Genomic DNA, 21,336 nt, shown 5'->3' with positions numbered 1-21,336 from the left:
TTCTTTTCCAAATATACTGAGGAACATTGTTTTAACGGTCGGGAAGTACGTTCAAATTCAACTCATGTAGTATGCGATTTCGGACGCAGCAAATAATGTTTAGAAAAAGTTTTATTTACCCGGTAAATTACGAATTAACATTAGATAATTAATTATTCATGACGCTCCAAACGTGGTTGGCTTAAACTGGATTTTCACGCCCATTTTACTATGTTTCTAACTGGTGATTGGAGGACCTGTCCTCTGGTCATGTCTCTCCATTCGATATCACGCTCGGAAGGCCGCGCTATGTATTATTGGAAACGTAGTTTAGGAATGAAGCCCCTTTCAGTTCTTTTAACGATCTAAGGTGAATAAAAAAACTACATTTCCCAGGCCGACCTAAAGGAGGCGTTTAGCGTCTCGATCAGCTGAAATATGACAGGTTCTTTTCAGTTTACAAGTTTTGCACTTGCACTTCAAAGATGACAGAGGGAACGTGAGTATAAATTGTTTCATATTTGTGAATACGTATGTTGCTTTAAGAATTATGCAGATCTGAAATTAATATATTTCTTTAAGACGCGTCAAACATAATAATAATTATGCCGATTTTGGTTTTAAATAATAATTATTATTAGTAGTAGTAGTAGTATTCAAAGTGTCAGTATTAATAAAACAGACAATATGCATATCAGTTAATGTTTTGTCTAATGTAGTCATGAAACTACAAGGTGTTTATTTAATTAATTATATATTACAAAGAGATTATTAGTATTTCTACATATTATTTTTTACTGACAAACCTAACCAAATTTTAAATAAAGAAATAAAAAAACAAAAAGCTTTTGTTGTTAAGAAATGCCCTTACTCTTCCATTCATATTCATATTTGGATACACAACATCAACTGAACTTTTTAAACATTTAAGGTTTGACATGAAAAATGTTAGTTGTTTTTCATTTAAAAAAATGCCCATCCAAATGAGTAACAGTCAAAGGATTTGTTCAGGTGTTTGCGGAGAAGGGGGGGCCCCTATAAGACTGAGCCCGTTACAGATCTCAGCTGCTGGAGGTTGAGTAATGTGGAGGGCAGACAGACTTGGAGGTACATTGAGGAGGCAGACAGCCGGGACAGACAGCAGAGCATGCTGGAGTCTCACTTTCTGGGACTGGATACGGTAACATTACAGAAAATTGTGTACACTGCAACACATGGCATGCATTACATTTTTATATTCATATTCACATCTATACTGTTTCTCTTTGACCTCAGGCTGAATTTATCTCAGCGTCCCCTGCTGCACACACTGCGGTAGAAGCTGCACTGAAGGGAATGGACTTCTACAGCCACCTCCAGGCTGAAGATGGACATTGGGCCGGGGATTATGGTGGACCCCTTTTCTTACTTCCAGGTGATTGGAAAGACTTTATTTGTTTAGTCATTAGATGAAACCCAATAAAATAACCAATAATAAAGTAACTTTATTAGAGGTCTAATTTTTATGTATAGATAATGCACACACCGATAAATGTAGGGGTCCCCATGGTCCTTGAAAAAACAGAAATATCAGAATTTCAAAGCTATTCACTTTGTTGTGTTAAATTTTCCTTTTATTGCTTATTTGTCGTTGGATTTCAGGTCTGCTCATAACCTGTCATATTGCTAAGATCCCTCTGCCAGATGCATGGCAGCAGGAAATGGTTAGATACCTTCGCTCTGTGCAGCTGCCTGATGGAGGCTGGGGCCTGTGAGTATTTCATTTAGTTTTAATATTCCATAATGCAAAAACAAATCATTATCATTACTGTAATGCAAAAACAACAATGATATAATACTTACATTTACACATCATGGTAATTTTTGCTGTTTTTTTATTCTAAATTCTGAGAATCAGAATCAAATGAGAATGAATTTTGAGAATAATGGGAATTACAAAAATCCTGGCAAAAAAAGTAAAAATGTCCAGATGCATTACAATAATGAGAATTTGGGGTCAAATTGTCATTAATATAATGTCACAAAGCTGCAAAATTGGGTCCTGAAACAGACCAATATTAATAATATTTTCTTGTTTAATGTCTAACATTACTGGAATAATAAGGGAACTTTATGACTTGATGATGGACACAAATATTAATTTTCCAGGCACATTGAAGACAAGTCGACTGTTTTTGGAACAGCTTTGAATTATACCACCTTGAGAATTCTGGGAGTTGGGCCTGATGATCCAGATATGGTTCGGGCAAGGAATACTTTACACAGCAAAGGTCTAGGACTGCTGAAATATAGACATTTACAGTTCATATGCAATGTATCCCATTGAATGAGATCAAATTGTTCAGCCTCAGTATTGTCCCGCTCTGTTACAGGTGGCGCTGTCGGCATACCCTCTTGGGGTAAATTCTGGTTGGCCATTCTCAATGTATACAGCTGGGAAGGAATGAACACGCTCTTTCCTGAAATGTGGTACATAGGGAACTTATTAGTTTACAGATTTACTGAAGTTTTTGTTTTGAGCATTTATGAAATTGCATTTGTTTTGCTATTTATTCTATCAGGCTGTTCCCTTCCTGGGTGCCGGCACATCCCTCCACATTATGGTGCCACTGTCGGCAGGTCTACCTGCCCATGAGCTACTGCTATGCGGTCAGACTGTCCGCCGATGAAGATCCTCTGGTGCTCAGTTTAAGACAGGTGAAGGTTCACAGTTTCACCACTAGAGGCCACTCTGAGACCACATTAAAAACAGGCTTGTTTTTACAGCTAACTTTTTGAACTCAAGTATCCAGTCACAGTTGTTGTTTTTTTGGCTTTTGAACAGGAACTCTATGTCCAGGATTACTCAACTATTGACTGGCCAGCTCAGAGGAACAACGTTGCAGCCTGTGACTTGTACACACCACACAGCACCCTTCTTACTATCGCTTATTGTGAGAGAAGTGTGGCACCTCTGTACAAAATAATCTTTTTTTACCTTTAGATTTCAGTTAATAACACTCTCAAACATGGTCTTACAGTGATCCTGAATGTGTATGAAGCTCATCACAGCACTATGCTGAGAGAAAAAGCAGTGAAGGAGCTTTATGACCATATTAAAGCAGACGATCGCTTCACTAAGTGTATCAGCATCGGCCCGGTGAGAGAAAAGAGAAGAAATTTTGTTTTATGTAATATAAAGTCAGCTTGAAATCAATACTGACTCTATTTTACTTTCTTAATAAACTCCCCTAATCTTATTGTAATGTTTTATCAAAATGATTCATCATTTAATGTTCATAATACTTATGTTTTCTCAGATCTCGAAAACGATCAATATGTTGGTACGCTGGTATGTGGATGGACCCACATCACCTGCCTTCCAGGAGCATGTGTCAAGGATTCCTGACTACCTATGGTTAGTGAACTGATTTTAATTATATACTTTATATATTATTTAATTATACTAATATTTGGTCTTCTTTTTTGTGATCCCCAATGCTCCAGGATGGGTTTGGATGGTTTTAAAATGCAGGTAAGATGTTTTCATGATGAAGAATCAAAACTTCTAAATTTAGTTTTATCTGTTCAGTCAAACACTTTTAATTTTATTACTAACATTGTTAATTGCAATTATATTTCTATCAGGGTACAAATGGATCACAGCTATGGGATACTGCATTCGCAGTACAAGCATTTCTTGAGGTACATATCTATCATTAATAAACCAGAAGCTGGCACATAACTGATGAATTCTCTGATCAGTTGGGCTTGTTTTCTGAACAGGCAGGTGCCCAGGACGTCCACAGGTTTGCAGAATGCCTCACACAGGCCCATAATTTCCTTGATCTGACTCAGGTGAGCATGATAAAATCTCATTTTTAAACATCATATTCTTCATTATTACAGCCTACTTACTCATATAGTTTTAACTAAACTGTGTTGTGATTATTAAAGGGTTAGTTCACCCAAATATGAAAATTCTGTCATTTATTACTTACCCTCATGCCGTTCCACACCCGTAATCTTCAGCACACAAATTAAGATATTTTAGTTGAAATCCGATGGCTCAGTGAGACCTCCATAGGGAGCAATGACACTTCCTCTGTCAAGATCCATAAAGGTACTAAAAACATATTTAAATCGGTTCATGTGAGTACAGTGGTTCAATATTAATATTATAAAGCGACGAGAATATTTTTGGAGCGCCAAAAAACAAAAACACAATAACGACTTAGTGATTGCCGATTTCAAAACACTGCTTCAGGAAGATTCGGAGCACAAATGAATCAGTGTATCGATTCACGATTCAGATCGCGTGTCAACTGCCAACGGCTGAAATCACGTGACTTTGGCGCTCCGAACAGCAGATTCGATACACTGATTCATTTGTGCTCCGAATCTTTCTGAAGCAGTGTTTTGAAATCGCTAAATAAGTCGTTATTTTATTTTATTTTTTGGCGCTCCAAAAATATTCTTGTCGCTTTATAATATTCATATTGAACCACTCACATGAACGGATTTAAATATGTTTTTAGTACTTTTATGGATCTTGAGAGAGGAGGTGTCATTGCTCCCTATGCAGGCCTCACGGAGCCATCGGATTTCAACTAAAATATCTTAATTTGTGTTCTGAAGATTAACGAAGGTCTTATGGGTGTGGAACGGCATGAGGGTAAGTAATAAATGACAGAATTTTCATTTTTGTGTGAACTAACCCTTTAATGCTACATTTATTAATGTTTTAATCCAAATACAGTAGAGTTCAAAAGTGTGAGACCACACTGAAAATCTTGAGAATTTGGAGTTTTGAAAAAATAAAACAAAGTAAATGATAACTCAAACAAATGATAATTCATTCAAGGTCACTAATCAAATTTGTGGCATTTCTTTTGTACAAAAAGTCCGTTTTTATATATTAAAAATTTTAAATAAAGCAAAATAGAAGCATTTTGTTTGTGGTTTCAGACTAAAATGCAATCTTTGTGTCTCTATGAGGTCTAACCAGTTGCTCATTATTGTAGATCAAAGATAATCCTCCGGAATACGAGAAGTACTATAGACAAATGAACAAGGTAAACATTTGTGTATTACATTTCAGCTTTCCTCATCAGTCTTAGTTTGCTCTTAAATACTTTGAGTATGTGTGTTTGTTTGATTCAGGGAGGTTTTCCCTTCAGCACACGGGACTGTGGTTGGATAGTTGCGGACTGTACTGCGGAAGGGCTGAAATCTGTAATGCTACTGCAGGAGCAGTGCAGTTTCCTCAAAGAAAACATTCCCAAGGAAAGACTCTTTGATGCTGTCAATGTGGTAAAAACCTTATTTGCAATAGAAACATGTTTAACATTCTCTGTCTGTGACTTACCAGTGCAGAGCCACAATAATCTGATTTACATTACACTTACCATAGGAACAATCCCCTTGGAACGCCTAGGGTTAAGTGTCTTGCTCAAGGGCACAACGGCTCCTGGCTCAATCCTAATGAGCAAATCTCCCAGTTACCACCTCTGAGCTTAAGCCACTATGCCACACTGAGCCTCTTTATGACTCAAATCTCATCAACACACACATAGAAAGTGTTAGACCCAATGTAGGGGTCCTTAGTCCGTTTCTTTAATCTCAGTACCTCAAAAAATGGTATCTTTCTTCATGTTTACTTAAAAAAGGGTTTAATTCTGTTTAGTTTTTATCCATAGTCTCATGTTATACTTCTCTAATGCTCATCCACGGCTTCCTCTCACTGAAATCACAAAGTAAAAGGCATCCAAACTCACAAACTGTGTGAGAGAGAACTTTTCTTCTCTCTTTTGCTCAGCAAGGCTGCAATTAATTGATCAAAAATACAGTAAAAACAGAAATATTGTAAAATAATACAATTTTAAATAACTGTTTGAATATACTTTGAAATGTAATTTATTGCTGTGATGGCAAAGTTGAATTTCATCAGCATCATTACTCCAGTCTTCAGTGTCACATGATCCCTCAGAAATCATTCTAATATGATGATTTGGTGTTCAAGAAACGTATTATTATCAATGCTGAAAATAGTTCAAAAGAGCCGAATTTATTTAATATAGAACAGTTTTGTAACTCTTACTTTAAAAAAAAAATCACTTTAATGCATCCTTGCTGAATGAAAGTACTAATTTTTTTTCAAAAAATCTTATTGACCCCAAACTTCTGAACGGTATTGTAATTTTTGTGTAAATCTCTGTGATTCTGTTTCAGCTGCTAAGCATGAGAAATCCTGATGGAGGGTTTGCCACATATGAGACCAAACGGGGCGGAAAACTTCTGGAGCTGCTGAACCCATCTGAAGTATTTGGTGAGCATGCAGTAAAATGTCATATTCAGTTGTCAGTGTATTTTCCATCAGTTCTGACATGTCTGATTTCACCTCTTTCTTTCTCAGGTGATATTATGATCGACTACACGTATGTTGAGTGCACCTCAGCTGTAATGCAGGCACTCAAACACTTTCACAGTGTATATCCTGAGCACAGACCAGAAGAGATTAGGTACACCCAAACATAATATTTCAACATATTGAGATTTGGGCAAAAAATTTGGTAAATCACATCTCTTGATCACATAGGGCTACTCTTCAGCAGGGGCTGGACTACTGCAGGAGGATTCAAAGACCTGATGGCTCATGGGAAGGGTAGGCGTTGGTTCATTTGTTGTCAGAGACATTATTCTGTTGTTTCTTAGTCTGTTTATGAAGTATATTATCTTTGGACGCTGCTTGTATTAGGTCTTGGGGAGTCTGTTTCACATATGGAGTCTGGTTTGGTCTGGAGGCATTTGCGTGTATGGGCCACACTTTCCAAAATGGGTATGTTATTTTTTTGTGTCCTGATGTTGATGTTCATTTAATAAATCATCACCGTTCTTTTACTGCACTTTGCATTTTATTTAAAGTGCCCCTATTATGCTTTAATACTGTTTGTGAATGTAAAAGTTCTATGAAGTTCAGAAGATCAAGGTGCACGATAAATGAAGTTATTATCTCCCAAAAGAAAAACCAATTCTGAACTGCCTGAAATTGAAATTCCGATATGAGCGTTTAGTTTCCAACATGCTGTAATCGGTCATTCAACGGACTAGGCCATCTGACCAATCAGAGCAGAGTAGGCACTCAAAAAGGAGGGGTTTAGAGAGACCCGATCCTTTATTGAGCTATTTTAGACACTATGAGAAAAGAGATGATGCTGCAATATATATTATGAGAAAATTAAAGTGTTTTTTGACCTTGGATTCATGTAAAACTGTTGTAGGAGACCTCCAAAACAAAATTAGGAACCTTTAAAATAACACAGTAGGGGCACTTTAGGGCACCTCATTCGTTATTTTCTGTGTTGCAGATCTGTTTGTGTGGAGGTGAAACGTGCCTGTGAGTTCCTTCTGTCGAAGCAGATGGAGGATGGAGGCTGGGGTGAGGACTTTGAGTCATGTGAGCAGCGATGCTACGTTCAGAGCAAGAACTCACAGATCCACAATACCTGCTGGGCTTTGCTGGGGTTGATGGCTATCAGGTAACATCAGAACTAGTGGTTTTTAGATACATCTACAGAAGTGCATCCTTAATTTACTAAAAAATAAAAAATAAAATTTAGGTACCCTGACATCAGAGTGATTGAACAAGGCATTCAAGTTTTGATTGATAAGCAGCTTCCCAATGGAGACTGGCCACAGGTGAGCAAAGCTGTTTCCTGGTCTCCAAAATTGAGACAGAGTTCTTAGTACTCTGTCTAATAAAATTTGCTGGGTTGTTTCCCTCTTTTTTAGGAGAACATTTCTGGAGTGTTTAATAAAAGCTGTGCCATCAGCTACACCTCTTACAGGAATGTGTTTCCTGTGTGGACGCTGGGCCGCTTCTCACGGCTCTACCCCTGCAGCTCACTGGCTGGGAAACTCAAACTCTGAGTCAGATACTGTGTACCTGTGCCTCAAATAAGCAGTCTCTGACAGAGGATATAGATGATTCTTCTTTGAAACAAACCTGTTTGCTGCTCTTTAGAAAGTAGGATTGATTTGTTTAGAATATTATCTACAGAATATTTTATTCAAATCATTTTAATTTGTTTAGAATATTATCTACTGAATACTCTATTTGTTTTTGTACACATTTAACCTTGGGACCAATGCTTTGTATTCTGTAATTGATTCTGCAATTAAATTTGAATGTTCTAATAAATCATTTTATATTTTGGCTTATTGTTTTGCATTTCTCTTCTTACTGTGTGTCTGAATTATGTTTTATAATTCCTCTTATGGTTTGGACTGATTGAAATCAGTTTGGATTAACATTGTTGGGCAAACTGCATCTGCTCAATTAAAGGATTAGTTCACCTTCAAATAAAATTTTCTTGATCATTTACTCACCCCCATGTCATCCAAGATGTTCATGTCTTTCTTTCTTCAGTCGACAAGAAATTAAGGTTTTTGATGAAAACATTCCAGGATTTTTCTCCATATAGTGGACTTCAATGGAGCCCAAATGGTTGAAGGTTGAAATTACAGTTTACAGACAAGAAATAAGGGTCTTATCTAGAGAAACCATTGCTCATTTTCTAATTTTTTTTTAAAAAAATGTATATGTTTTAACAATAAATGCTCATCTTGAACTAGCTCTCTTCCTCTTCTCTATTTTAATTCCAGCAGTGTAGGCGCTGCTAAGTGTAATACTGCCCTCCACAGGTCAAAGTTAGAACTAAATTGTCATATACAATATGCTAGTGCAAATATATAACAATTAGTTCAAACTTTGACCTGTGGAGGGCAGTAATATACTTAGTTTCTACACTGTCGGAATTCTAATAGAGAAGAAGAAGAGAGCTAGTTCAAATGAGCATTTATTGTTAAAACTTATATCATTTTTATTTTTTTTAGAAAATGAGCGATGGTTTCTCTGGATAATTCCTCGTCTGGGATCGTGCAAACTCTTTGAAGCTGCACTGAAACTGTAATTTTGACCTTCAGCTGTTTGGACTACATTGAAGTCCACTATAAGGATAATAATCCTGGAATGTTTTCATCAAAAACCTTAATTTAAAATTTTAATTTGAAAGTGAACTAATCCTTTAAACATGCAGTCATGAGGTAACATAGCTTACATTATCTCTTTACTATTTTTTTTCTCTTTTTTGACTCATTCTCCAAATATTGGAGAGTGTTATAATGTCAGTTTTACATTTTACACAAAATTAAGTTTAAATTAGAACTGAATTTATTAAAAATTTCTTTTATTGTCCAAAGTAGACACCATATTATTACATTTATACTGGATGCAGACTTTTATTTTGACATTTTATCTCGAAGCATTATTTCTGCATTCACGTTGCTCTGGATTTATGGATGAAGCCGGTTTAATGAACTGCTTATTTTCTCACTGAGCATCCCTCAATTTTGTGCGATATCAAAGGGCTTTCTGCAGCATGACAGAACGGAGATATGACTGTTAATGTCACGGTTTGAATGATGGCGTCAGGATGGCGGCAGCCTCGATCAGTTACAGCTGCTTTACTCCTTAACACCATCATCTTCTTCTTCATCACCGGCGCACAGACCCACACCTGTGACCATAAAGTGCCCCTGCCTACAGAGGTTAGTTCTTATCGTTCTTTCTTCCGGCCCCCAAATATGAGATGTGTAGAAAACTGTTTGGATGTGCCTTCTTAATATCATGCCATGTTCTGCTTTCCCCTTCAAATGAATAGTGACTGAGGCTGTCAATCTGCCTAAGGTCTCCTTTTATGTTCCACAGAGGAAAGAATGTTACATGAAGGTGAATAAATTGACATAATTTTCATTTTTTGGTGAACTGTCCGTTTAAAAGACATTAATCAGGATGGTGTCACCTTAAAATGAAAAAAAAAAAATAAAAAAAATAATAAAAAAAAATAATAATAATAAAAATACTCATCTTTATGTTGTTCTAATCTAATTATGTCTTCTGTGTAACATAATAGAAATTATTTAGCAGTCTAAACTTGTTTTTCCATTTAATGAAAGTCACCCCTCACTTCTCAATCTATAAAATACTATTTTATAATATTATTTAACCAATACTTTAAATAATCTAATCTCTGCTGTTTGCATTTCTAGGTGATACATAAAGTGTTTCTAAAGCCAGACAGATTGATCAAAAGAAGCACTGACCAGCAGTTAAAGATCCAGATAGAGTACGACTCCAGCTTGGATGGGTTAGTTGTTGGTTTATTTTTAATTAAATGCAGGAATGCCACATTATCTTGACCATACATTGACTTCACAATGTCCTTACTGCTCTCACAGGTTAGATGAAGCCAAATGCAGCCTTGTGAAGGTATATTTTGACTTCTTATCATTCAAATGTTTTTTTTTTAAAACTTAAAAATGGCATTTCACCTCTAATTAAGATTTGTGCTTGCATTATTGATCTTTTTCTGCTTTGTTTCAAGTACAAGCTCCTCCCACAGGCTATTGATTATCTTCAGAAGGCCTTCAGGGTTCGTAGGCAGTCTGGTCCAATATTACTGAGCAGGTAATTCTCTTCTGAGCTGTGTTGTCTGACAGTAAATCCTCTTAAAATTGCACTGGGCTCTGTCCTTCTGGATGCTTGGTGGGTACTTAATCTTTTTTGTAATCCCCAATATATTTTCTTACTTATAAGGCAATGTGAAACCAATCAGTACCTTAGGAAAAGAGATGATCCACATCGCTACTGTCAAGGACCTTGTGCAGGCGTCACCAAGTGTGGCCCAGTTGTTGTCCCTGAACAACATTTGCAGGTCTGTCCCTCCAAAAAAACTTACTTATTATTACAATATTTTTTTTGTCCACATAATAATGGTATTATATTTTTGTTGCATATAAACCATATAGATTAGTACGTCCAAAAGCATCAAGTGATTTTGTTCCTCATGTTTTAATTTTGTAGATTAATATGAGCAATGTTCCGCATACATATTTCATATTTGTTTGATTTACCCACCAAAGCCTAATTAGTGTACCCATTGGCATATAATGAGCAGTGTATTAAAATTAAGTTGTCAGCCTAATCATTTGTTTAAATTGGGTCAGATTTTACTGTAAGAGTTAACAGAAATACAACAGAAATAAGTAAAATAGAAATGGTGCATTTACATAATTCCCAGGAGACTTAAAGCAACACAATAAAACCAGGAAACTTGTGTATAGAGTCTATTTGCAGTACATAAAGTATTGAGTAATCCTGTTGCAGCATGAAAACATCTGAAACATTTGTGTATTTGACAAAAAAAAAGTTCTTCTCTTTTAGCAATGCAGGGTTTGCAGTGAGTCTGGAAAGTCCTGCGGTCCCACCGGTCCTCCCGATGGTGAGGGGGTGGCAAGGGCAGATTTTGTGCTGTACGTGAGTGCGATGACTACAGAGCGTTGTGGACAAGAGAACATCGTAGCCTATGCAGCATACTGCCAGCTGGAGTCTGAACTGGACAGGTAATGACAAGAATTAATGAAGTAGGAATGTAGGTGATATTGATTTGCTTTTCGTTACGCTGTGATTTAGTGTGCACAGACTAATGTGCTGCTGAAAGTAACTACAGAATTTCTTAATACAGGCCCATCGCTGGATATGCCAATCTGTGTCCCAATATGATCTCTACTCAACCTCAGGAGTTTGAAGGGATGCTGTCCACAGTCAAACACGAGATCATACATGCCCTGGTAACAACATTAAACTCTGCACATCCACTTGACTTAAAGGTGCCCTAGAACTTTTTGTTCTAGTAATATAAGTCTAAGGTGTCCACTGAATGTGTCTGTGAAGTTTCAGCTCAAAATACCCCATAGATTTTTTTTTAAATTCATTTTTTTAACTGCCGATTCAGGGTGTGCGGCCCTTTAATTCTCGTGCTCCACGCCCCAAGAGCTCGCGCTTGCCTTAAACAACATAAAAAAAAATTCACACCGCTTATATAACCCTTAAAATGGATCTTTACAAAGTGTTCGTCATGCAGCATGTCTAATCGCATAATTACAGTGTTTATTTGAATGTTTACATTTGATTCTGAATGAGTTTGAGGCTGTGCTCCGTGGCTAACGGCTAATGCTACACTGTTGGAGAGATTTATAAAGAATGAAGCTGTGTTTATGAATTATACAGACTGCAAGTGTTGAAAATGAAAATAGCGACGGCTTTTGTCTCCGTGAATACAGTAAGAAACGATGGTAACTTTAACCACATTTAACAGTACATTAGCAACATGCTAACAAACATTTAGAAAGACAATTTACAAATTTCACTAAAAATATCATGGATCATGTCAGTTATTATTGCTCCATCTGCCATTTTTCGCTATTGTTCTTGCTTGCTTACCTAGTCTGTTGATTCAGCTGTGCACAGATCCAGACGTTAATACTGGCTGCCCTTGTGTAATGCCTCGAACATGAGCTGGCATATGCAAATATTGGGGTCATACATATTAATGAGCCCGACTGTTACGTAACAGTCAGTGTTATGTTGAGATTCGCCTGTTCTTCGGAGGTCTTTTAAACAAATGAGATTTATATAATAAGGAGGAAACAATGGAGTTTGAAACTCACTGTATGTCTTTTCCATGTACTGAACTCTTGTTATTATTATTACATTTTTGAATCAAGGGCACCTTTAAAGGGTTAGTTCACCCAAGGACATTTCTGTCAATAAGTACTCACCCTCATGTTGTTGTTCCACACCTTGAACACAAATTAAGATATTTTTGATGAAGTTCTAGAGGATTTTTATCCTCAATAGAAAACAATGAAATTACCACATTCAATGTCCAGAAAAGTAGTAAAAACAGTTAAAATTGTCAATGTGCCTACAGTGGTTCAACCTTAATGTTGTGAAGTGACGAGAATACTTTTTGTGTGCAAAAACAAAACAAAAATAATGACTTTATTCAACAAATTCATCTCTCCCCTGTCATTCTCCTACGCTATTTTCATTGCAGCGCTTCCAGGTTCTATGTCAGAACGCCGACTCAGTATTGATCGATGCCTGTTTACGTGAACAACACGACGCATGTGTGCGATGCTGACACAGGAGCCAGACAATACTGAGCCAGCGTTCGGACGTAAACATGGAAGCGCTGAACTGCGTTCGCTGCGTACGAGTCTGACAGGGTAGAGAAGAAATTGTTGAATAATGTTGTTATTTTTGTTTTGTTTTTGCACAAAAAAAAGTATTTTCACCACTTCATAACATTAAGGTTGAACCACTGTAGTCACGTTGACTATTTTAACAATGTCTTTACTACCTTTCTGGACCTTGAATGATGGTAATTACTTTGCTTTTTATGGTGAATAAAAAAAAAAAACTTGGATTTTAGCAAAAATATCTGGAAATGAACAGGAACTTAGGTCTTACGGGTTTGGAACGACATGAGCGTGAGTAATTAATGACAGACATTTCATTTTTGGGTGAACTAACCCTTTAAAGAGACGTTTTATAGTTTGTTCAATTATGTGTTTTGTTTCTAAGGGTTTTTCAGCAGGACTCTTTGCCTTTTACCATGATGATGATGGAAAACCTTTGACACCACGTTCTGCAAGTGGTCTACCTGCATACAATGAAAGGTTATTGTTATGTTCGTTTATTCATTACAATTCAGCTTGAAATATTAAAAAATATTTACATAAATATACAGTAGTATCATGCCTATGTAATTCAACTTCTAAAAAATTTTAACTTTGACAATTATATTGCAAGTTAAAATGGTTATTATTGTAGTAAAAAAAAATGTATCTGTTGTTTTCATAGATGTGAACTCCATTGCATATACCGTGGGAATTGAAGATCGGATTTATATTTGTTCTGTGAAGACACATTTATGCAGCCAAGTGTAAATGGAACCATTTTAACAAACCAGATAGCTATCCGATCAGTTAAAACACATGAAGTGACCATGTGTAAACAGGCTCTAAGTTTACTTCCGATTTAGCTGTGTTTACCATTTAATGTTTCTCATATGCAACAGAAATGGCAGAGCTTATCAGCTTACCAGTGCGACCTCTACAAAAAAGTCTCACCAGCAGGAAAAGAGGTCACAAAATGTGACCATTTAGTCACAGTATAGAGCCCTGACATACACTGTGTTTATTTTGTTCTATATATCTCTTTCAGTTTAGGGTTATATCAGTGGAGTGATAAAGTCATTAAAAGAGCAACTCGGCTGTGGGACATCCGTGGTGGCCATATGGTTAGACACACTGTCCATCTTTTGGCCACCCCACGTGTAGTGGTAAGTATTTCTTTTTCTTTCCTTTTAAAGGAACACCATGTATATAATCCATTTAGCTACATGATTTGTTTTGATGTTTAATCAGGAGGAAGCCAGGAGACATTTTAATTGCCCCATTCTAGAGGGCATGGAACTGGAGAACCAGGGAGGTGCTGGCACAGAGTTCAACCACTGGGAAAAACGTCTGTTAGAGGTAATAAACAGTACACTTAACAGTGTCAGTACTGTCAAAGTACTATTTTTATTGATTTCAGAATGTTTTATTTTGACAGAATGAGGCAATGACTGGATCTCACACTCAGAACAGAGTGTTTTCCAGAATTACTTTGGCCATAATGGAGGATACAGGGTAAGAGAAGTATTGTTGCTCATCGGTAATGCAGTTAATTTAGGTGTGAACGTTCATGTTTAAGTGAAATTAAGCATTAGAATTGTAAGGTTGTCTTGTGATTGACTCCTCTGTGTTATCTTCTGTTTTAAGGTGGTACAGGGCCAATTATAGTATGGCAGAGAACTTGGAGTGGGGAAGAGGTTTGGGGTGCGACTTTGTGATGAAAAGCTGTAAATTCTGGATAGACCAACATCGCCATACGTAAGCTTTTATACATGAGATGCATAAATACAATTTATATATAAAAATGCATATGATAAAACTCTGTGCACCCTTGAATAAATATATTTGTTGTAGTAAGTGCACTTACGTTTATGCATTTCAGCAGATGCTTTTATCCAAAATGACATACCAGTGCATAAAAACTATTTTTGTACACAACAATTTAATCAGTTCATTTTTTTCCATAGAAATCAAACTTGTGATATTACTAGTGCTACTGAAACAGATTATGAATATTGTACATTTGCACTAGTTCTTTATTTCAGGTTGGACCCAGTGTCTTATTGTACATTATCTAGAGAAATTGGAGTTTCATAGGCTTAAATATATAGAATTGTGCAAAAGGTTTGGGCCACTGGACGCCTATTCCTGATGGGGTTTTGCCTTGTGTGTTTGAGCCAGGAGGCCAACACTAAGCCCATACTGTGATTCTGTGAGGAGCGCACCTCTGCAGCTCACCTGCAGGCAGGACCAGCTGGCAGTGGCCGTGTGCAACCTGCAAAAGTTTCCTCATTCACTTCCTGTAGAATATCAGGTAAGATTAGCAGAACTGCAAATGTAAGTAAGCATACTGGTGAATAGCCTGTGTAATCTTCACTTCAATCTTTACTCAATCTGCTGTTCCCACATTAAATATAAACATTTAACATTGTTTTTCTATAAAGCTGCTTAAAACAATATGTATTGTGAAAAGAGCTAATAAAATGAATTGACTTGTTTAAATCCAGTATGACTGCTTTTATAGAAAGTTGATGTATCACTGTTCAGTAAGGACTGGTTAGTTAACATTAGTTAATGCATTAACTAACAATGAGCAATTCATTTGTTACAGTATTTATTAATCTTTGTCAACATTAGTTAATAAAAAATACAATTGTTCATTGTTAGTTTTAATTGTTCATTAAATAATATTAACAGATACAACTTTTGATTTTAATAAAGTATTAGTAAATGTTTAAATTAACAAAGATTAATTAATGCTTTAGAAGTATTTTTCATTATTAGTTCTTAAAGGGATAGTTCACCCAAAAATGAAAATTCTGTCATTGTTTTCTCACTCTAAAGTTGTTCCAAACCTGTATAAATTTCTTTGTTCTGCTGTAAACAAAGGTAGATATTTGGAAGAGTGTTTGTAACCAAGCCGATTTCGCTCCCCATTGACTGCCATAGTATTTTTTTTCCTACTATGGTAGTCAATGAGGGCAAGATCTGCTTGGTTACAAACATTATTCCAAATATCTACCTTTGTTTACTGTAGAACAAAGAAATTTATACAGGTTTGGAACATCTTGAGAGTGAGAAAACAATGACAGAACTTTCATTTTTGGGTGAACTCTCCCTTTAGGTGATGTTTACAAATTAAATCGTATTGTGAAAAGTTAAAAGATTGATTAAATCATATTGATCATATCATCCTGTAGTATTTTGACAATATCCCTGGTGTCCCTGAGGAGGATTTATCAGCATACGGAGGGGCCGTGGAGATCGCAGACTACTGTCCCTTTAGCCAGGAGTTTAGTTGGCATGTGGGTGGAGAATACCAGCGCAGCTCTTACTGCAGGATACAGGAGAACCAGCCAGGTGAGATGCCACTCCCTCACATCCTTTCAGTGTTTTTTTTGATGTAAACTCTTCCTCCATTCCACAACTGTTGAGACTATTGTGGTTTGCTTTTTTTAGCCACATGGAGAAACTATGGGGCGGAACAGTACGGCCCAGGATCAGTGTGTCTATACCAAAAGTCAGCATTCGTAATGGAGCAGTGCACCAAACTAATGACCTACCCAGACTGGGGCAGTGGTTGCTATAAGGTAACAAAATTAGCAGTGAGTGAGGGTTGAGCTCATTCAAAAGTTTGGGGTCGGTAAGATTTTTAAAATGTTTTTGTTATGCTCAATGTTATCCTCACAAAGGCATTTAGTTATGCATTTAGTTGATTAAGTAAAACAGTAATATTGTGAAATATAATGTATTTGTATGTGAAATAATCAATTTGAAACTAATATTTTACTATGATTTGTGGTGCAGGTGACTTGTACAGCCCAAGGGTTGTTGGTTTGGGTGCAGAACGAGTCCTATCCATGTGTTCGTACTGGTCAGGTGATCAGCGTGAGCGTACGAATGAATGGATGGGTCTACAGCGGGCAGCTCATCTGCCCCATCTGCTCTGACTTCTGCAGCGTCTGCCCCCTCCCTCATGAGATACCCCATCTAAACACTACCAAGAGTGCTCGCTTAGGTGAGTTACAGTCAGACCAGCATCACATGACCACATTAGCCATGTTTCCATCCACCTTTTTTATGTGCATTTTGGGTTATCGCATAAAAAACAGTGGATGGAAACGCCAAGATGCACAGAAATGTTAAAAATGTATGCGCTCAATTGAGGTTGGATAAATTTAACAAAATTTGAAATGGTTACTTTAAATTTCACAGTATTACACCGCCAATGTCCAAAGTGAAATGTTTGAACCTAATGTATTTCAAATTATAATATAATTCTTTCTTCTCTCAGATCCTTGCTCCAGATCTTCCTGTTTGGTGGTGGACTTATGGCAACTCCTGTTAACTCTTACTCCACTGCTGATCGGCTTCCTCCTTTGCGGCAGGGACTGAATTTAGTCCTGGTGGAATGGTTGAACTTGCTGCTACATGCTTCCCTTGAGGTTTATCTGCTGTGGAGGGCAAAACAGCCATCACTTCTGTAGTGTAGTGTAGTCTGCGATCTGATAACTTTTCTCTCTATGCAGAGGTGTGGATTGTAGATGCGATTGAAAAAGCCATTGATTGCACTCCTCCTTGCCTGGCTGTCAGGTGCCAGCGAGCTGTAGATCCAATGTGAAGCCATAGTCATGGAAGCTGCGGTCTTGCAGCACGGTTATGCAGGTGCTAATTATTGTTCCCTCTGTCTCTGTGATGGACCTTGTAGCATTTTGGGTCATAAAATTGGCGTTTGGCTGAGAATGATGGGAGATATTCTCTCTAGTGTTCAGCTAATGGTGCTTCTGTGTTGTTTGTGAAATTACTTGCTGGTAATGTTTTGATCAGCATATTTCAGGTCATGTGACTGACGATGCTTATGAATTTGCATGGAGAAGGGCAGGTGAGATCTCTGTAAAAGTCAGTGTAAGTGCTGAATTGATTTGTTTTTTGATAATTTATGGAAATTTGAATGATACCATTGTGTAAGATACATACGTTAGAAGAGGTTTAAAAGTGTTTGATTTGATTAATATACAGTCCAGAAGTCTGAGATTACATTGAAAAGCTGGAATTTTGTTTTTATTTTTTATTTGTAGTTAAATAGAAAAATATGAAAAATAAAGAAAAAAAAAGATCCAAATTTGACATTGATCATGTCTGTACAGCTTGAGTACTGCTGTCATCAAAGAAAAAGGATGACAAACCAAATACTAAGAAATTCTGAATTTATTAACATTTTTAATTCAACTTTTGACTCTTTTAATTCAACTTTTGAAATTGTTATGCTAATGTTATATCTTTTGTAATACATTTTATACTAAATTAAATGGCAAAATAATAATTTTCATTAGTGGTCTCAGTCTTGTGAACCTCGTTGTACGCGCATGTTTAAGTTTTATCACATCTTAGTTATCAGATATACAAAATTCAGCAAGGAAAAAACAGTCAGTCTTAAAGGTGCAGTAAGCGATTTTTGAGAAACTGTTGATATTTGAAATCAAACCAAACAAACACACCCCTCCCTTCATTGCTCCACCCCCAAAATCCACGAACACTCAATGCACTCTTTGTCTCTTTATCATAGCTGAAGCAAAGCAAAATAAAGCTTAGTGAAAAATAAAGCAAAGATGACAAACAAACAACAAGGAAGAACAAAAAAAACATACTGTACACAAGAGTATAAGCAAGAGTTTTGCTAGTCCCCATCAGCATGACAACTCCAGACAAACAACTTTGACACTCAAAACTGTCCTGTTATAGCTAACATTACAACAACAGCATATCTGGTTTCTGTGAAACCGCAAAACCAATGTTACTCACATATGGAGCAGAAACAATGCATCCACTGCGTCCATTTTCAGGCCTTCCTGCTTTGGTCTCTCCAGCGCTCTCCAAAGCTTTTCTAATATTAACACAGATCCTAAATCCCTTGCCAATGATATTCCTCTGACGTTTTCTCTTTTGTAATGTCTCTCAGCCATCTCCCTTTCTACAGTCTTTCTTCAAATCTCACTCTCTTTCCTCCCCCCATCATGAGTGGACACGCCCCCTACTGCTGATTGGCTACAAGTTTGTTGTGGTGCTCGGTCAACAGCGTATCTCAGAAATCGCTTCCTGTACCTTTAAGACTGATTCTTTGTTTACCTTGAAATGTGTTGCCAGATTTTGGTCCTGAAGGGCTGTCCTACTAAGGCTGCTGATTATAGATCTTTGTTGTCTTCTAACAAACTCGCTAAAAGCCCTTGAGAAAAGTGCTTTTTATAGACCTTTATATGAGATCAGATGACATTTTGTGGATTAGTTTGCCTTCAATGAGATGTATGCATCATTTTTATTTTTTTATTTTTTAATGATGCTAATATAAAAACTTTTGTCATGATTTAAACAACACTTTAAACCAACATTAATTTGCATTTGAAATGTAGCCATTTATTTTGAAGAAAAAACTGAGAGCAAATACCAAGGTGTTGCACTGTATATGTGATTGTTACTGTTTAGGTGTTAGAGGACTAGTGAAGGTGTCTGTAAAGTAATCATCTGGTATTTTAATTTTATTTTTTAAATGTTATATTTATGAAGGAATTTGCGTGGATACTGCTGTCATCTTGTAACTAAATACACCAATTCCTAGTTCATAAAAGTTGAACATTTTGCCATTCATAACTTTTTAGTATTTTAATATTTGACTTCTTTTTATTAGGTAATAGTGTGCTATCAATTCAGGACACAGTATTAGTTAAATTCAAACTAATAGTTTTGACAATGCTGAGAGAAAACATGGCAGCTTTAACTAGAACACTGATTTTAGAGCCTTTGCATATGGAATATGTTGTGTAAATATATACATGTTTCTATAGATGTACTGATAGCTCCTGTGTTAAGAATTTTATTTTGCTTTTTGAGTATGCTGTTTGATGAAGAGATTAATTGTGTGATATATACAGTGTGGAGCAAATGAGTTTATGGATTTCATAGTGAAGCTTAGAGTATCTACTCTAAAATATAGTGTGATTACGGTATGAATTCACATTTACTGTATGTATGTATGTATGTATGTATACGTTTATATTCCGAAATGTTGGACTGAATGAGCCTTAAAGTTTTAGGGGCTTATTATTATTTAACTGAAGGAGTTTTATACTCTCAATCAAACCTCAACTGAAATGCCTTTCCCTTTATGGTATTCACTCAGACATATAGTTTTAACAGTATATTTTAACATAATTTTGAGTTTTCTTAGATTGAAAGCAAGCCTTCTTTGCATTATGCTCATATAGGAGACCTATTTCCGGGATATTGTAATCATTATTGCGAGCACTGAGGCTTAGTAGCATTGGAACATTTACAAATTATTTTATTTACTTATAGTTTTTCTGTTTACATTTCATTTGTCAAAAAAGGACTGTGATACATTTTACAAAAAAATATAATACATGTTTTAGTTTTTTTTTAATTCATTTGAATTATTGCTGCATAAATAGCAATTTGTTCACAGTTTGACTGCTTACATTTGAAATTCTCATGTTAAATTCTCATGAGTTAAGTAAGCAGTTCTTGCACCATTTGAATTAAGATTAGCTTGGAGAAAAATCACAATTGTGAATTTATCAGAAGAAATATTTTAATTTAATTTTACTATGTTCAGACATAAACTCTGGTATGACTTGTACTCAAGAACAGACATTTCAGTTTTGTCTTTGTATGCTGTTTTCTTTATTTTCTTTATCATTATTTTATCAACATGTTAATTTAATAAACAACTTTCAGAATGTTTTGGTTGGAAAATGTTGTGTGGAAGCCACTAAACCATTCTATGTTGTTTAAAAAATAGAATTTTCCAACAAGAAAGTTTTTTTGGGGAAAAAAATATAGCCAGAATGAAGATGAAGTGAAAATGTCAAGCCATGAGACTGTTGTAAGACCAAAGACAAGTCTATGCAGAGCTAAAAATCTACCACATAATCATCTTTTGTATAGTATATGGTACATTAGTGGTTTCTTTTAATGGTACACAACTAAAAGATACGTTCAACGATCAGACACCTCCTGTTGATACATAATTTGCATTGTTAACAGTTGTTTATTTTCCCAATAAAAGGAATTCTAACAGAAATGTTTTTTTTTTTATATTTAACCTTTTGAAGTAAATATTTGAAGGTAGTAAAACTTTAGTTGTTATATGTCTATCTAAGAGTTAAAATATTTATTTAGCAATATAATATGATATTTTTTAGATCTATTTTAGAAATATTTATATTTTATATGATAAAAAATATTTTAGGCAACTGAGGGGATAAATTAAATAACTGAAAA

At 36.0% G+C, this 21,336-nt stretch overlaps 2 protein-coding genes across 4 annotated transcripts; both read left to right on the top strand.

The window, feature by feature from the left end:
- The first annotated feature begins 430 nt into the window (after positions 1 to 430).
- Positions 431 to 8,105, top strand: lss (lanosterol synthase (2,3-oxidosqualene-lanosterol cyclase)). The gene is made up of 22 exons (XM_067409361.1): positions 431 to 478; positions 991 to 1,159; positions 1,255 to 1,393; positions 1,621 to 1,729; positions 2,128 to 2,249; positions 2,352 to 2,448; positions 2,541 to 2,676; positions 2,804 to 2,912; positions 3,000 to 3,118; positions 3,279 to 3,376; positions 3,466 to 3,493; positions 3,607 to 3,663; positions 3,745 to 3,816; positions 4,983 to 5,033; positions 5,122 to 5,271; positions 6,190 to 6,286; positions 6,374 to 6,479; positions 6,557 to 6,622; positions 6,716 to 6,796; positions 7,326 to 7,496; positions 7,578 to 7,656; positions 7,750 to 8,105. Exons 1-22 carry the CDS (start codon positions 465 to 467, stop codon positions 7,885 to 7,887), a joined length of 2,208 nt encoding a protein of 735 aa, XP_067265462.1. The 5' UTR covers positions 431 to 464; the 3' UTR covers positions 7,888 to 8,105.
- A 1,190-nt stretch (positions 8,106 to 9,295) lies between these two features.
- Positions 9,296 to 21,058, top strand: lmln (leishmanolysin-like (metallopeptidase M8 family)). Of its 3 annotated transcripts, XM_067409079.1 has the most exons (18): positions 9,457 to 9,567; positions 9,681 to 9,748; positions 10,069 to 10,166; positions 10,258 to 10,288; positions 10,404 to 10,486; positions 10,616 to 10,733; positions 11,243 to 11,421; positions 11,544 to 11,649; positions 13,448 to 13,542; positions 14,090 to 14,207; positions 14,293 to 14,400; positions 14,480 to 14,556; positions 14,689 to 14,799; positions 15,223 to 15,355; positions 16,242 to 16,401; positions 16,501 to 16,631; positions 16,849 to 17,059; positions 17,336 to 21,058. In XM_067409079.1, the coding sequence occupies exons 2-18, from the start codon at positions 9,743 to 9,745 to the stop codon at positions 17,434 to 17,436; spliced, it is 1,866 nt and encodes a 621-aa protein (XP_067265180.1). In that variant the 5' UTR covers positions 9,457 to 9,567; positions 9,681 to 9,742; the 3' UTR covers positions 17,437 to 21,058. The 3 variants fall into 3 exon arrangements, with proteins under 3 accessions (XP_067265179.1, XP_067265178.1, XP_067265180.1); XM_067409078.1 differs by lacking the exon at positions 9,681 to 9,748 and having other exon boundaries at positions 9,296 to 9,567; positions 16,275 to 16,401; XM_067409077.1 differs by lacking the exon at positions 9,681 to 9,748 and having other exon boundaries at positions 9,296 to 9,567.
- Positions 21,059 to 21,336: the final 278 nt, after the last annotated feature.

This window comes from Chanodichthys erythropterus, chromosome 14 (genome assembly GCF_024489055.1).
Source record: "Chanodichthys erythropterus isolate Z2021 chromosome 14, ASM2448905v1, whole genome shotgun sequence".
In the NCBI taxonomy this organism is placed as follows: Eukaryota; Metazoa; Chordata; class Actinopteri; order Cypriniformes; family Xenocyprididae; genus Chanodichthys; species Chanodichthys erythropterus.
The sequence above is the reverse complement of the archived record's forward strand: the minus strand, read 5'-3'. Positions and strand labels throughout refer to the sequence as shown.

Excerpts from the sequence above, each read along its gene's own strand:
- lmln (XM_067409077.1), top strand. The coding sequence starts at position 9,439 with ATGATGGCGTCAGGATGGCGGCAGCCTCGATCAGTTACAGCTGCTTTA. Across the intron at positions 11,422-11,543 it reads CTGGAGTCTGAACTGGACAG|GCCCATCGCTGGATATGCCA; the intron begins GTAATGACAAGA and ends TTCTTAATACAG. Across the intron at positions 11,650-13,447 it reads ACGAGATCATACATGCCCTG|GGTTTTTCAGCAGGACTCTT; the intron begins GTAACAACATTA and ends TTTGTTTCTAAG.
- lss (XM_067409361.1), top strand. Across the intron at positions 1,730-2,127 it reads CCTGATGGAGGCTGGGGCCT|GCACATTGAAGACAAGTCGA; the intron begins GTGAGTATTTCA and ends TTAATTTTCCAG. Across the intron at positions 2,449-2,540 it reads ACGCTCTTTCCTGAAATGTG|GCTGTTCCCTTCCTGGGTGC; the intron begins GTACATAGGGAA and ends TTATTCTATCAG.